This window comes from Scomber japonicus, chromosome 3 (assembly GCF_027409825.1).
Source record: "Scomber japonicus isolate fScoJap1 chromosome 3, fScoJap1.pri, whole genome shotgun sequence".
Classification (NCBI taxonomy): domain Eukaryota; kingdom Metazoa; phylum Chordata; class Actinopteri; order Scombriformes; family Scombridae; genus Scomber; species Scomber japonicus.
In genome coordinates this window covers 23611388-23629077 of record NC_070580.1, presented here as the reverse complement: position 1 = coordinate 23629077, position 17690 = coordinate 23611388, and the positions used below count along the sequence as shown (strand labels likewise).

The window sequence follows — 17690 nt, the reverse complement described above, 5'->3', positions numbered from 1 at the left end:
GGAGAGAACTTGCATATTCCACACAGAAGGGCACCAGCTGGTCAGTGGGTTTAAATCCAGTGGCTGTTTGATTATAAAAATAGTCGACAGTTAATCTTCTGTCCATCAACTAATCAATCAAGCAACTAATCATTGCAGCACTAGTGCAAAACAGTTTCACCACAATCTCCATTCAGTAGTATTGTGAATATTTTGATCATCGAATCACCTCGCCGGCAAATCGAGTGGCACAGTTTTCACGGTAATGTAAATGTTCAAATGACCATCCCTCTACACACTTTTAAGATTTGTCATCCATGTTGGTTCAGAGGTTTTCTCTGTTCAAAATATTAATTAACGTGCAGTCCTTTTTTTCATTGTTCTCTCTCACTTTAGCGTACCTTACACAAAGCTAAGGAAAGTCAGTGTGTGCCTTCTTCTTGCCTTCCTTCAACACCACTGAAGGCAGAAGAGCTGAAAGAGTTGACCCAAAGTTAAATGATCAGAAACAAAACAAAGAAAGATAGCAGTGCATTAGTGATGTTTAAATATTAAAAGACCTTGTCAGATGTCTCTCTTGCATACTCACACACAAAGGGGACAAGGAGTCATAGGCTGGCTGGGGAACCTCAGGGAATGGTTTGGATTTCAACCCTTTGACTGCAATAGTGTTACTTACATCAACAAGGGCACAGCCAAGGATCTCTCTCTCACACACACACACACACACACACACACACACACACACACACACACACACACACACACACACACACACACAACCTCTCTTTCTCTCCTTTCTCTTATTGATTATACTGTTGTAAGGTTGAGATCCACCCATAGTGATGCTGCCAGACCTTCACATTTTATAGGCAATCCAGAATATTGCAGTACTCATAATAAGCAAATGTATCTCACAGGTGAAAAAAAAGGAAGTGCTGTGATATAAAACTGGTACTAGTCATAATACTCAAACTTAAAATTCTTTTGACTTTTAAGTTAGTTTACTTTTGAAAAGACGAATAAAAGATTAACAGAATTGATGCAGATAAGAAATGTTAGGTAACTTTTAATATACTGCAGTTATCAAGAAGCTATATGGATGCAGTTATATATATATATAGTAGTTAGAATGATTAAACTGAACATTTACGACAGATTTAGGTACATTTCCCAGAAAACATTCCCATAGCAACGCAACAATGGCAGACAACTGAATTAGATGTTGGTCTATAGATTGTTTTTTTCCCCACCTTTCTTGAAAGCTTTCAGAGTCATCTTAGGCCCAATGATGGCAAAAAGTATTCTGAACCAAGTGTTTAAGCAGCCGCCGCTGTGTGAGGGCAATTATTCCTAACATCTGCTTCACATCGACTTGAACAATGTAGGCGCATTACTTTCAATATCCTTTTAACACCTGTTTTCCGAATGCCATCTATGGACCCTTCAGGGCTTTTTTTTCTTCTATGACTCTGTCTCTTGCTGCTGTGATACAGGGTGGTAAATGGATTTTAAAAGCTCTCCCACTCGACAGGCGTTATTACAGACTTGCCTCAAAGGGTGATTTGAAAATGGGCAGCTGGACCATGTGAAGAGACATGATTAGTGCAATGTATGAAATGTATTCTCTTCTTCTGAGAACTACTGTTCTTGTATAACCCTATTGAACCCATTCATTTGGAAATATGGTTTTTCAGCAGTCTGAAGCTTCAGAAGTAATGGAAAAGCAATACTTTACATTTGCTTGATTAAGAAATGTAATGTTTGACTCTGGTGTTTGTGTGGGCTCTTTATCCTCTAAAAAGCATGTATGGACAAGACTTAATCGATGGTACATGTATTTGATTTTTACCCTGTGAACCAAATCATTTCAGTCTGTGGTTTATGGCAGCTGAATAACTTGTTGTCTAGTCAGGTTAGTTCAACTCATGTAGGAAGCATTATCAGTGTAGTAAACACAGATTATAAAGAGGTCAGAAATCCTGCATTATCCAAGGCTGTGCTGTGCAGTGATGGGGTTGAATCCTGTGTTAAAATCAATGAACAGCATTCAAACGGTTGTGTGATTTGTCAAGGTGACTCAGTGCAAGGTGAATGAATGTGGAGATTGTATCCTCCTGGGAGGCAGCTGGATTCTAGGGTTGGGCAATTAATCGAAAAATAATCGAAACCGACATTTAGAAACTCTAATCGACTTAATCTTGCTCATGTTAATTAATCATGGTGTTCACTGTTGCCATGACAGTAAAGGTTGTATATCTTTAAGGAATTTGAAAACTTGTCTCCAGTGATCATTTTAACCCAAACCATGATCTTTACATAGTTCTAATCAAGTAAACTAGACATTAACCACAGCGTCACACCTTAAAACATCATTATTTTCACTCCCTAAAGATACTCATGTGTGAGGGCAGCAGTGTAAAATACAAAACAAAAGAAACTGTGAAAATACATAATTGTTCATCAAGGGTGGAGATAATCATTCATTAATCGTAATCAAGGTTAAAAGTTCAATTAATCGCCCAGCCCTACTGGATTCCTGAAATCACCACATCACGACAACACTCGAGAAGTCATCTTTACAGGTTTCAAGTTATGCGCTGTGTATGAATCACCAGTGGTTCAGACTAGACAGTGATGGTTCATCCAGTCACCTGCCAAGCATTTTTTGGTTACTACAGGCTGTTATGGCCCTTCAGAGAGGGTTCTGGGTTGTTGTCCTCAAAGCGTGCATAGAAAGTGTTGAGCTCATTTGGCAAGCGTGGTGTCAGATTTTGGCACACAGCTGGTTTTGGTTCTGTAGTCTGTGATTTGCCACATGTGGTACGGGGTTGGTGTTATTGCTAAGGTGCTCCTCAATCTGTTGTCTATAGTTAGTTTTAGCAGACTTCATGGCACTCTGGAGTCTTTTTCTCAGTCATGACATAATCAACACATTTACTAATGAGGCTGGTGACTGATGAGGTCTGGCTGCTTCCTTGAACAACAACAACAACATTCCTCTAGATTATCAGAGAATGTTTTTAAGAATCTTACGAAGTGTCAGGAACACAAACAAAAGCAATAAGCAAAAAGATGACTGCTACTGGAACAGGCTGAAACTGAACTGAGGGGCTACAGAAAGGTCTAGTTTATGATAAATTGGGAGCTTTTGAAGTGTAAATCATGCTAAGATATTCCAGTACAGCCACAGGATATGACTATAGATGCATGATATGTCCCCTTTAACCATCTGGTTTGTTTTGTGTATATGATTTACACTGTGGATGTGATAAACATTGCATGAATTAAAAAACAGCTTCATGTCAGAATATTGGATTGGAGGGAAAAAAAGACAGAACCAGACCTGGTAGAGCAGCACCTTTTTAGTTTTTTTTTTACCTTTGATGTAGGAATGTAGGACGTTGACTGTAGGAACTTTATGGAGCCACACACAAAACCTCTCTCTCTCTCCTTTAACCTTTAACCTCAGTCTAAGTTACTTCCTGCATTTCTTTCATCCCCTTTTATGAATTGTCATCTGCAAGTTGTAGCAGTCAAAGTAATGCTAGTAGCTGCACCTGGAAGTGCCAACTTACTAGATTTTCCTTTTCATTTATAATTTAGCCATTTATAATTTATTATTGATACAGACCCTTTCATCTATCATAAACTGCCGCAAGTCTCATACGTGTCGCCTGGAAGGAAGCAGAGAGGAGAAAAATGTCACCAGCTTGCTTAAATGAATTCATTTTCTTCTCTCTTGGAAAGAGTATTCAAAGGCTGTATGTGTTTTTAAAGGGAGAGAAAAAAACAGAGAGAGGTGCTCTAATGCAGGAAAAGTGGATCTAATGTGCTGTTATAAATTGACTTATTTTCAGAGTGGGAGAATACAGTAAACAGGATGTTCTTTCTGAAAGCAGCCATGAATACCACTGCCACTCAGACAAAAGCAGGACTGCAAGATAATTAAAGAGATGCAGAAAATGTGAATATTATCAGCGTGTTTACATTCAAGATTATTGTGTTTACACTTATCATAAAATATCATATCATAAAACTATAATCCTATTAATTAAGACTTACTTATCCAAAAACCCTTATATTTTGAAAAAACAATACCAAACCATATCTCAGACATGTACAATTTATACTATTACTCATGGCTCAAAACTAGGACGAACCACTCTCAGCCAAGCAAATAAAGTGCAGGCTTTTACATGCACTCAAGGAAGTAGCAGCAAAATGGCTAATTTTGCACAGTACCTAAGTGAAGTTGTTACAGCAGTAATACCTAAGAGGGCATTAATATGGCCCACTAATGAGATGTCTAAGCAACTAATAAAGAATGAATAAGTGCAGAGCAGAGCTAGATTATGCGTTTATGCATATTCCATTCCTCCTTTGTATGAGTTTACTTGGTTTCTCCCTCCTTATTCTGAGGCATTTGAGAATATCTTTAAAGGGGACCTATCGTTTCTGGGACTCTACTGGAATATGTTTGCATGATTTATAGTTCAAAAAAACTATTTATTTTATACATCAACTTTATGCAGCCCCTCAGTTCAGTCCCTGTCTGAAACAAGCCATTTTAGTTCCTGTCTCTTCTAAGCCCCCCCACTTGATGAGCCCACTCTGTTCTGATTTGCCAGCTCCTGGAAGCAGTCTCTCAGCAGACTTCCGCCAGCACCAAAGGTTGTGTAAACAAACTACAGTCGATTTCACTTCTTTTTCTCATTCTTAATTCAAAATGGAAACTTTTGATATAAGTCTGTTAGTGTTCAAGCTCGAATCTGATCTGACATAAATGAGTGGACAGTGTAAACCTTAGCAACAAAGGCTACAGAACAGATGGCCTTTTGTGTGCTGCATCAGTTTGATGGGGAAGTAGATGTAAGATCATAAACGAAGCCATGGCTTTGGACTTGGTAGTATTTTACATACAGTAGCAGTCGAAAGTTTGGCAACTATGACCATGTTTAACACAGACATCTGACATTATAACAGTATATAAATGACAGAAAATCACCAAAAGCTAAAATGCACTGTGTGTTACTATATCCTGAAACAATCATATCTGTATGCAATGTGCCAGACTTTTCAAAAACTCACATAAATTAAAATACCCCTCCAAAAAAGAAAATTAAAAAAGCATGTTATGTCACCTTTTAATGCTTATATTTGTCATAATGTGTGTGGTACTTCAGATTAAAAGAATAGTGTGTCCTATATCTGGTTAGAAAAATAGGTCACACTAAAAATTATTTGATGGGCATTATCTCAGTCAATTACCAAGTAACATGTGGAATATGTCTTAAAAATATTTTCCTGTTTGTCCAGAACAGCATTAAACAGCAACAGCTCCCTTGAGGTTTTCATAGTACTACTGTAGCAAAGACTTGTGGGATATCCTGCATTTGTATGCTAACAAGGTAATCAGTGTTTTATCTCTAAAGTGCCACTATTTTTTCCCAGTCAGTATCCTGCACTGTCAGAAAAGAAAACACCAAAAATAACAGGAGCTGGGGCACCAATAAAATATTGTACAATAACAGAAATTGGCTATCTCAGTCTTGTATTATATTTTTTGCTTATAAATGATAAATAAGGATTATCCATCTATAAAAACAAAGACCCTTCTATAATACAGTTAATGGTAATTATTGGGGGCGGGGGGGCAGCACTTCAGCACTCTAGTCTGTGTCTAAATCGTCTTATGTGACCTAGGTGTTAAAACCATCTCTTCTTGCTATGCCGAACATCCAGTATTACACAGTCCTGCCTTGGGTTATAATTCATTTCTCCAGGAAGAAATGGACTAATGAGACAGTAATGCTGTTTTTATTCATACAGAGGCAGAGGCCACCCATGGCCACTGCCCTCTCCGAATCAAATCCACAAGGAATTCATAAGAAGCTAATTTCATATGCTGATCCTTTAATGTACTTGGATACGAAGCTCCATGATATTTGCCAGCGATGGGCACTATACCAGGAACATGTAGGCCTATTTGTTAAACACAATAAGCCAGCTTTAAAATGAGGTCTCTCCAGCTAAAGACTGAGAATGTGTGTGGTTCAGTCAGGCTGTCTCTCCGCTCAACACAGCTGAGTAAATCTTTATTTGCTGCTGTTTCAGTGTGTGAGAATAGATGCATCGATGTGTGTGTATGTGCGTGAGTGCCAACCATTGCTGACAGGCAGATCAGCTCTCTGATCACATCCGCCCTAATCCCCCCCCCCTCCCCTTCCTGTCTCTAGCTTCACATCTGGGTCTTTCTCCTACTCACGTGTGCAGACAGACGAGCTGCACACTCACAGCAGGCTTCCCTTCACAGCTCAACACACACACAAACACACGCACACACACACACCACTGTTCAGCTCAGCTTTAGGATGTGGATTAGGCAGTGGGGAAGGGGATCTGAGACTGCAGTAGCTGTATGAACTTCTATCTCCTTCATCATTATTTCATTCATCGACAGGAGTGGATAAAGCGCTGTAACTACACTATAGCTGAGAAAACTTTGCGGTCACTCTCCTCGATTAAAGACTCAATAAGATGGGAAACAATATAGCATAGATTCATTGAAGACCTCAGAGCATTGCACTGGGGACTACCGTTCCTAAAATATGTGTTTGTGATTGCGTGTGTGCATCTTTAAGGTGATGGCATGGAATAGCAGGTGATGTTGAGAGTTGAATGCATTTGACAGCAGGGGATAGAGAGCAAGCAAAAGAGAGAAAGGCAGGGGGTGTGACAAGCAGTGTTGGGCATGTTACTTTGAAAAAGTAATTAATTATAGTTACTCATTACTTCTCCCAAAAGTAATCAAGTCAAAGTAATTAATTACCAGGATTGGTCTAATAAGCAGCAACACAGACCTATCAGGACGCTTTGCTCTCACACACACACTCTTGCACCCTCACTCCAGATTCCGAGAGATTGTATCTCATTTGCGCCCTACTCTGTCTTTGGTTATGCCCCTAAGTGCAGCCACTCTTTGGCAGGGAGACAGGGAGGGAGAGAGAGAGAGAGAGAGAGAGAAACGTCTTTTCGGGGCGAAAACCGCTTCAGTGAGGTCTGAAGAAGTAACGCCGCATTTTCTTTGCCAGTAACGGTAACAACGTTGTAACAGTAATTAATTTGATTACTCGTTACTGGAAAAAGTAACAATTAGTAACGCCGTTTATTTATAACACCGTTATTCCTATCACTGGTGACAAGGGAGCGTTGAAGACAAGACAGCAATGAGTTAAATAGGGCCTAATGGTCTAGTGGAGTGAAAGAGCATCAGTGAGGAGCAGAGAGAGGGAGAGTGAAAGGTACGAGAGTGTGAAAACAGGGTGAGCATGTGAGCTACCCAGAAAACATGAGTGCACTCGAGACAAAAAACAAAACAGAAGCATGACAATAATTAAAAGAGAAACATTTAGAGCCATTACAGACACACCTGTTCATCCCATGAAGATGGAGAGAGATCGAAAGAGATATAGGGATCAGGAGAAACTGGCAAAAAGAGGAAGAAAATGGAGGCAGACAAAAGAATAGCAGGGAGAAAGAAATGTTGTAAGAGATGATAAAAAGAGTGAGAGAAAGAGTCAAAGAGAGGGTCATGAGGAGGAGTGAGGAGCTGTGTAAGTAGCTTTATTAAAAAGGTTTAATGAGAAACACCCTGGCTTGTTGATTGTGTGAGATATAGTATAGTCTAAAAGCATAAGTCAAAGCTGACTCACATCACAGGCTTCATTCATCAAAAAGCATCACTCGCAGTTTGTCAACTGTTTGCTTCACTGTAATTAACTGAGATATCAGCAGCTGGTGAAATGACTTGTCTACATCTTATGTTTATATAGTGACACACACACACACACACACACACACACACACACACACACACACACACACACACACACACACACACACACACGGATCTTCTCCCTGCCAATCAAAGCCTCAGATGGCAAGAAAGGTATGATCCAGTCCTGTCTTGCTTGGGAACAATTCAGGACTCCAAAGGGTTTTTTAACACTAAAAATGTAAGACAGAAAAAGATTTCTACTATAGCAGAAGGATAAATCTCACAGTATAATCCCCAGCAATGCCATCTGTGTTAGGAGTTAAATCAGAAGGTGGGTCTGGATGATTTGCATGAATGTAAAATAAAACACATACATTATCCTTAAACAGTCAATTTAGACTCTTAGGCCTGTTAAATGGCAACAGCTAGTGTCAGATAGCTTTCTCCTCCAAGTCCATATTATTGTAGTTTTGTATAGTAGTTGTCATATATCTTTACATGGATAAGGGCATTTAGTAAGCCAGCGCCCCGCACACAGGAAGTACATATAAAAATTAATAGAATACCATTTGGAATTGATTTATAATGAATGCTGACAGGTGCTGAGAGACTAACAGGAGCATTTTACAAGCAAATACTTTTTATTTCATAATTATTTAGCATTATCTACTTAATTTATATTTACTTAGATATTTACTTACTTTAGATTTTCTCTAGATATTTGGAGGGGGAAGTCCAATGTAAATATGACATTAAAGGGACGTTATATTTAGCAGCTGCTGAGTTAGTGTATTATGAAAGTAATAATGACACGCTCCTGGTAAGTCACGTCTTGCTTTGACATTGAACTGACAACCCCTAATGCTGCTGTTGACAGATCTACACTGTAGCAGTTTGATCTATCATTAGCATCATGAATTTACAGGATAGACTGCTTCACATTTCAGAGCTTTTGAGCTTAAAACAATGATAGAGTGTGACTAAAAGTTTGTCATTTATTGTCATTTACTCTCAACAACTACCTGTTATTGACATGAGAAAACAGAGAAAACTCTCCTCTCTGCTGGTCTTTTATGAACATATGTGCGTAAAGACACAACTCATTTTTTATTTTTTATTTGATTTGAAAATCTTTAATGTCCCTGAAGGGCAATTTGTTTGCAACAGAAGTAACAACATGCATATCTCGCATGCCAACAACACAACGAATCTTACATAACAATATAAATGATACAAATAAATAAATACATAGAGTCATCACAGTTTAACCGGTGAAACGTTCCCAACAAGCTTGCCTACAGCTTGTAATTGATTTAAGATACCTGTTTGATTTGGCCCTACAGGGGAAAGTATACCTTCTCTTAGATGGGAGAAGCTGAAACTCTACATGAAGAAGATGGAGATGATTCGCCAAAATGGCCTAGAGTGACTCTAGCTTGATACAGATATTCAAGATCATTCAGGTTAATGCCAATTGTTTTTTGGCAGAGTTTAACCACATTCCTCAGCTCATTTTAAGAAGCTTTTTGTCAATATTAAAACACCCCAGTTTCCTCAGATAAAACAACCTCTGATTTGCCTTTCTACAGATGGCATCTGAGTTGGTCTCAAAAGACAGTTTATTGTCCAGGGTGGTTCCTAAATATTTATACTGACTGACTATTTCTACTGCTGTACCATTGAAAAAGGTTTGGGCTGTAACAGGTGGATTCTTACAGAAATCAAGAATCATGTCCTTTGTTTTCGACACATTGAGTTGCAGGTAAGAGTCATCACACCATCTAGCTAAATAGTCAAGGACAAGTCCATGGCCCACCTCATGGTCCTGCAAGAGGCTGACAATCACGGAGTCATCAGCAAATTTTATTATAAACCTTGACTGGAACATGCTCTTACAGTCATTAGCCTGCATTAGCATGAACAGTAGAGGTGACAAGATGCACCCCTGGGGCGAGCCTGTGGAACACAACAAGGTCTCAGACAGGCTTTCATTAACATGAGTTCTCTGCTGCCTCGTTGTCAGAAAATCAACTAACCAACATATGGTTCCAAAATCAATGCTGAGTATTTTTGAAAGCCTCTGAGCAAGAATATGAGGCTGCATGCAGTTAAAGGCTGATGACAAATCAGCAAAGCATAGACGTGCATGTGTTTTCCTACCCTCCAGGTGCGTCGCCACAGCATCCTCCACCCCTTTCCTGGGTTGATAGGCGAATTGGAGTGGATCAATCATTGTCTGCGTCATAGAAAGCAAGCTTTTTTTCACCATACTCTCAAAACTTTTCAAACATCACAAATTGTACAGAGTGGTGTTTCTGATTCCACAAAATCATCTTTGAATAAAATGTACAGACACTGTAGGGGTGCAATGGATCACTAAACTCACAGTTCAGATTGTACCATGGTGTTTGGATTTTGCCTGCAGATGTCACTTCATCATTGGTCCTCAAAACAAAAAAAAAGGAAAAAAAAGTGACATGCTGTCTGTCCATGACTTGAAGCTACAGCAGTTTTACATTGTCTCCAATGAGACATTCAATTATGCAGTTCTTTCGTGGTTCATTTGCGTATCGAAGCTTGGGGGACAATCTGTACCATCAATTATGTTCTGTCACACCACTAAGACACAGGAATAGAGAGAGCTTATCACAGGTTGTTTTCAAAAACAATTTGGACTCATAATTGGTAGGAGAAACACAGGTGTTACTAATAATTTTAACGATGGCTCTTAAGCAACTAAATGGAACTCAGCTATCACTAATTTTATTATTTACATCTGTGCTTTTTCTACTGTGACATGTCAAAATGTTTGCCATAAAATATGTTTATCATCAAGATAACAGCCAAGAGTTTCTTTTTTTATTGTTTTGCCAGCTCACACAATTAACAATAATTACCTACAGCTGAAATTTACCAAATTTTAATTGTTAAAGCATTTTAAGATGATGTTAATTATCATAGTTGCTGCTACATTGCATCTTTCTCTCTCCACTGTTAATGTGACTGTGTGTACTGTGATTTTGATATGCCTAGTGTTACTTACCAATATTGACATTATAAGATTATAAATCCTGGAGCAGAGTAGGTGATTCTAATTTCCTGACTCACACTGTCCTCAGTAAATGTTTCTAATGGCAGAGATTTTTGATTTGTCGGAGCACAGGTGCAACTAATAACCTTAATGATGGTTTGTTTAAATTTAAAGTGTGCCAGCTTGCAGAATGCATGACAGCAGAGCTTTGGCACCTAAAAGGAATGCAGCTATCATTAATGTTATGAGTTACACCTGTGTTTGACAAGTCAGAGTGTATCAGTGCTGCCTCTGTGCTGTACTGTGAGAGTTGGAGCTGTAGTTGCAGGGATTTTTCAGGTTTCAGTGTCCGTTGTATCAAGTAGTCACACCCCGCTAAGGGTTTGAATCTATTTCTTCTTAGACATGTCTCACTTCTTTTCACTTTTTCCTTTTTATTCTCAGAAAATTTCAGTCAGGTGAATTACTCTGTGCGTGAATGTGTGTGTATTTGCTCACGTGTGTAGTGTGATGAATGGTTTTGCATGCAGCTTGCAGGGTGTATTGATGGCTGGCTATGTCAGGCTAAGAGTTTAATTTGGGCCTCAGGAAATTTTCCACTGTTGGTTTTTCCACTCCAGGTGATTCATTAGGAGGGTAGTTACTGTGTGTATTGTGTTTACGTGCACGTACGCGTGTGTACACTTTTGCATATTAGGGTTTTCCCTGGCCCTACGTAAGGCTGCAGCAGTACAGGATGTGTTGAGTTTGCAAAACAATATATTGTCTCAGCATCAACAATGAAATGTACACAAGTCACATTGCAAAGGATGCTATGTAACGAGGTAAATGAATGGTACAATGGTACACTGTATAAAACCGTTTTGCTGCTTGATTACAAATGAAGTGGAAACAGTAGGGACTGCTTTTTTATGACTAATCTGGAAGATAAACAGCGTGGTATTGTTATAATAAGATACTTTAGTCTGATTTGTCTTCAGTTTGATTGTTGAGCAGACAATTAAAAAGTATACCAACATGTGGATTTATAAAAACGTTTTAAACCAAATGCTACAGCTGTCATTTGAAAATAGGGTAACTAACTATTTCATAATCTATTTGTCAACTAATCAATTATTCTTTTTTCAAAATGCCAAGCAATAATGATTTTCAAAATGTCATGAAATGTCTTGTATTATTCATTTGTATTATTCATATTCAGTTTAAAAGGTGTGTGTGTGTGTGTGTGTGTGTGTGTGTGTGTGTGTGTGTGTGTGTGTGTGTGTGTGTGTGTGTCACCAAGTGAATATGAAGTCCATGTTTGCCTCTGCTTCTCTGTATGAGCATGTCCATGTTCATATGGGACCAGTGCTTTGTGTCTGTGTGTGTTTAAGCAGTTGTTTTAATACAAAGCTGTAAGTCGTACACTCAACAAAAGTTAATCCAGTCTTGGTGGAGCTTGTAGGCTCAGCAGAACGGGTCTCGCTCTCTCTTTCTCGCTCTCTCTCTCTCCCTCTCTCTCTCTCTCTCTCACTCTCTCTCACTCACTCTCTCACAGAGAATTAAGCACATAGTGAAAGACAAAATAAGGAAACCTACTGATACTGTGTTTTAATGTTTCATCAGATTCCAAAGATAGTTACGATGGATAGCTGTTGACCCGAAGCTTCTGTAAAATAATCTACCTTACCCTATTCTGATATTGTGACTCAAGTTTTGCTCCAAAATTTAAAACAAAATGATACGTTGTCCTGTCGACTCAGTTGTCTAAGATTCATGACATCTTATTATGAATGTTTCTTGTTTGACCTTTTGTGAACTGCAATATATTGTGAACTGATGATAATGGACATTCTTATTTGCAGAGCATCAAAGCTGCATTTACTCTATCAAGATTAGAGTTGTTCCGATTCCGATACAAGTATTGGAAATGCCTCCGATACTGCCAAAAATGCTGGCATCGCTATCGGTGAGTACTGGAGTCCAGGCACTGATCCGATACCACGTCATTTATTAGAAATAAACCAATAAAGATTGCTCTTAAAATTATGAGCAATACTAAATTGCTAAAATGCTACTGCAATGTGTAGCCTACTTGTTTTAAAGTATTTTTTTGTTTACTGTGTAGCTGCTGCTCTTTTGATTTGTATTTTTTTTTATGTTAACTTTATAGGTTGGTGTTGCACTATTGTTAAATACTGCACTATTTATTTATTTTAGTACATAATGGCTGTACTTTAATTGTTTTTGAATAATTATTCCTATATTTATTAGTTAAGTTGCTGTTGCACTACTTTATACTGTTCTATTTAAAAATACATTTAATAATAAATGGCTTCCATTTGCTGTATTCATTCATGTTTTACAAAGAGTTTAACCTGAGTAGTATCGGAACCCATTTTCTTCCTCAGCATGCAATTGATTCTGGCTGTGGATTCTCATTTTCACATATTAGGCTCTCTTGCAGAGCTAGCTTCACTAAACCCAAAGAATGTTATAATATTTAGTTATTTGTTACTGGCTAAAATTTGCCACACTGTATAATTTATTAGATAAAGATTTACATATTTTAAAGAATATGTAAGCACAATCTTCTCAGAGCTGATGAAAGATGACACTGGATCACAAAGAAGTCCTACAGAGGGACATGTCACAGTCCACTGTACGTGTACAAAGGTCCAGGTTTCATTGTGGCAGAATGTGTTACCTACAGCTGACGGTTTAGCTCATCTGGCTTCATTTAGAAACAGCCATGCCGGGAGCACTTTAGGCGAGTTGGCAAGCTGCCAGTGTTTTCCATTACGTAGCACGGTGAGGTAAAATAAGTTGTTTACCTGTTGGAGGTGTGCTGGTTTGCAGAAAATTCAGTAAGAGTCTGTTATCTAGAGGAAATTTATCAAACTCGGTGTGGCTGTTTACGCTTTTACTTTTCCTACAAGAATTATTATAACTGAAAAATTTGCTCCAAATATCTCCATATATATATATACACGCCGCTAACAAAGCTCTACTAATCTGGTTTTGAACATATTTAATTCACTATAATTCTTCACAAAGACTCGAAATATTTTGTCATTTAAAAACGTTTAATATATGAAGCTGGGTTTTCATCAGCAGTAACTTAACACAGCTCCAATATGTCTGAAAGCAATCAGGAAACAGTAAAATAAAACATATCTGAAAGTAGGAGAGAAGTTAAACTTCAGACCACAGATATTCAGTAAGAAGCTCTGAGAGCTGAACTCACAGATACTTGAAAAGACAGCTTTCTCTCTGATCTCCAGAACAGACTCACATGTTGAGTCTGCAACACATCCCTTGTTTGAAGGGGAAAAGGGGGGTCGTCACAGGTTCGCCACGGTCGGCCCTGCCAGCGAGCAGGACTGCAGCAGTGTAGCTCGCCACTGGCTAAAGTGGACCGACCCAGGCTAATGGAAAAACCCTATTTGACAGCGCAGGCTTGAACATGTTTAGCAGAGTGTGAATAGATTTCATGTTGCGTGGTGACGAGAAAAACTGTTGTTTTCTCCCATGCTGAGATGAAGAAAAGATGTTGTCCTGAAACACCGGCAGCAAAGAAAGACAGAAAAACAAAACCAAAAAAGAAACACTAGAGATGTGTGCACTGTTTTTAGTCAAAAACATGGTGATGGAGAAATGTGGTCACTGACCTTCATGTGTTTATGTCTCATTGAATTAATCATATCACAGACAGACTGACTAGCGATGTGTGTGAGAAAGAGAGAGTCAACAGTTTCCCTCTTTTTTATTCCATCTGAAGCCATTGTTACCCACATCTTTACTGAAATAAAACTCATTCAATGTTGATTGGTTTACATGTGCAAGTTTGAAGTTATGACTGTGTTGTTACATTCTAAAGCAAAATATAAGACAAATGAAGACGTTTATAGTGATGAAGTTGTTGGTTGAACTAGTCAGTTACGTGATAAAAAGAACACTGAAGAGTCCAGACCTAGCTTATCAGAATCTCTTTCTATATCATATGCTTCTCTAATAATAATGTGTAGTTTTGGATATATCTGCATACACATAATCATTTGGCAAAATGTATTTCTTTGGCTTTGTATATGAATATTATTTTTAATGCTGGAAATAGCCTTTTCTTCTTCCCTAAATAATCACATCAATGAATAATACCTCAAATGTGGCTATCAAACACTTGTGACAAAGATATGTAATAAAGGCATGATACTATATGGTCTTACAATAGATTTGATTTTATAAAAGGACATCAGTGCAGTGAAACAGTAAACTTCACTTTCTTAATTCAAACTTGAATTAAGAAAAAGGATCAGATGTACATAAAATCCTGCCTATATAAATTAAGAGGGGAAAAAAGCACATATTGATCAACAATACTCCAATACTGTTATATCTGTGATAGGTCAATATTGTCTGAAGAACACTGGCTGACCAATTTATCAGTCGGGCTCTAGTTTCATTGTTAAAACCATTTCTTCATAGATTGTACACTCATATATCATCAAAAGTACAGGAACACATAGTTACTAAACTATATAATGATGACCCACCCCTTTACAAATGAGAAGTCCTCCTGTTGCTATCATATTGTGTATGAAGCTTGTGAGACACCATCTAAGTTTTGAAATGCTTGTTATGTCTTTTTATGTTTTTAGGCCTCTGAACCGACCGGCCTTTATAACAGAGAGGACTCCCAGACTGCTGTCCCGACTCAGAGCTACAGTCGCAGTGCCAGCCACAGCAGAGCGACTCATCGCCAAACCTGCAGAGACCCCAGCAGTTCCTCCTCCACCTACCAGACACAGACCCAGGGCTCACCCCAAGTTCAAGCACAGTCCCACGCCTCAGATGGAGGGGCACCCCCTGGTCTAGCCAGCACGCTGGAACACATTATAGGTCAACTGGATATTCTCACTCAGGTAAGCAGAAGTTGTGCTAATCTTTAATGGCAAACAGCATGTACCGTTCTTTGGCTGTGCTGCCGCCCACTCGCACAGCTCAGAACAAAAGCTTCCTTTACTTTTCAACCTGCAGGTCAGAGATGGTTTAAGCAACACAGACACAAAATGATTACAAAAGAACAACCTCTTCCACGCTGCATGGTACCACATTAGACTGGCCTACAGACTTAACTACTCTGATTTTATTCACTACAAGTATAGTTAGATTAGTTTATTCCATTTGCAGTTTATTCTCTACAGATGATAGGAAACATTGAGGCTATTCACACACCTCCATTGTATTAGAGCAGCAGAAAGCACAGTGCACATGATACATCTAGAGCAGCAAACACAACTTTTAAAGATCCCCTCCAGACATGCTTGAACACATGACACCACTATGGTTTGACTAATAATTTGTGTCTGACAGTTTTCCCACAAAATTACATCACTCTTTCTCCCTCATTTAAAACAGATAGTCTAATTTGCAAATATTTTTCATTTCACAAGTTTAACTGCTGGGCATAATAAGTCACCAACTTCCCTCTGAAGTCCATTCTCAGTGTGTGTGCACTGGTGGCTTTAAGTTTCCATATCACATAAATTGCACACTAAACCAAAATTGGCTCTAAAATAGAGATGTCACAAATCATGCTTGTAAGTTCACACCTTAAACTCTGATTTAAGGTGAGCACAGAGAAACCTGTCAAACTCTGCACATACATCATTCTTTACTGTGAAGCTCAAATATCTGACTGAAAGACCAAGAAATAAAATATATTTTTACTGGAGAGGGACTTTACCTTTCTGCGTGGCTACACCCTACTAGGGGTGAGTTGAGAAAAGTATTTCTTTGCAATTTGGGTGAAGTGACCCTCAAACATGCATCATACACATACACACACCAGTGTACTAGCAAACTGAACTAAATTCCACTGAGACAAACATATGTGCTTTAATTTTGTTACTGGCACAGTTTTTGGGTGAGAAGAACAGTAGTGTGTAATCAATTTTATTGAAATAGAAAGTTATATTTTTATCTTATTCTTTATCAACTCATGTTGCTGACACTCATGACCATGAGGCTCATGAAGAGATGTGACTTAACTGGTTAACTAAATTTAAACAAGAACTTCCTATTTATGTCCTCAAAAGAGAAGACAGTTTTTATATCTAATTTTGAATATCTTTATATATATATATATATACACTGCCTGGCCAAAAGAAAAGTCGCCACCAAAAAAAAGGTCACACCCTCTAATATTTCGTTGGACCATCTTTAGCTTTGATTACGGCAAGCATTCGCTGTGGCATTCTTTCGATAAGCTTCTGCAATGTCACAAGATTTATTTCCGTCCAGTGTTGCATTCATTTTTCACTAAGATTTTGTATTGATGATGGGAGAGTTGGACCACTGCGCAAAGCCTTCTCCAGCACATCCCAAAGATTCTCAATGGGGTGAAGGTCTGGACTCTGTGGTGGACAATCCTTGTGTGAAAATAATGTCTCATGCTCCCTGAACCACTCTTTTACAATTTGAGCCAGATGAACCCTGGCATTGTCATTTTGGAATACGTATATAAATATATATATATACATACATACACATACACATACACACAGACACACACACACACACACACACACATGCACATCCACACAGCATGCTGGCTGTATTCAGTTAGGCTCCACTCACAGTGTGAGTGCTTCAGTGACTGGTGAAGGCCAGACACAGTTTGAAGCCACACCAAACCAGAGCCTGTAGGACTAAAAATAGATTCTTGAACAAAAACAGAAAGAACAGCAACCAGTTAAGATCTGAAGGTCTGCTTATTACTAAACATTTCCTTTTTTAATTTTTTTTTTTTTTCAGTTTCATTGATGTGATTAGTGATGGATTCTGAGAGTTACTGTTTAAGAGCAGAGATAAACATTTGAAGCTCTGCTTTCTGTAAACCAAACTTCATAATTTAGACTG

The 17690-nt window shown here is 38.4% G+C and overlaps 1 protein-coding gene across 1 annotated transcript in view; it reads left to right on the top strand.

Moving 5' to 3' along the window:
• The window catches only part of poc1a (POC1 centriolar protein A), a 42028-nt gene that overhangs the window by 15715 nt on the left and 8623 nt on the right, over positions 1-17690 (top strand). The window contains exon 10 of the mRNA XM_053315831.1: positions 15428-15691. Coding sequence (XP_053171806.1) covers positions 15428-15691 — 264 coding nt within the window. The remainder of the gene's footprint in view (positions 1-15427; positions 15692-17690) is intronic.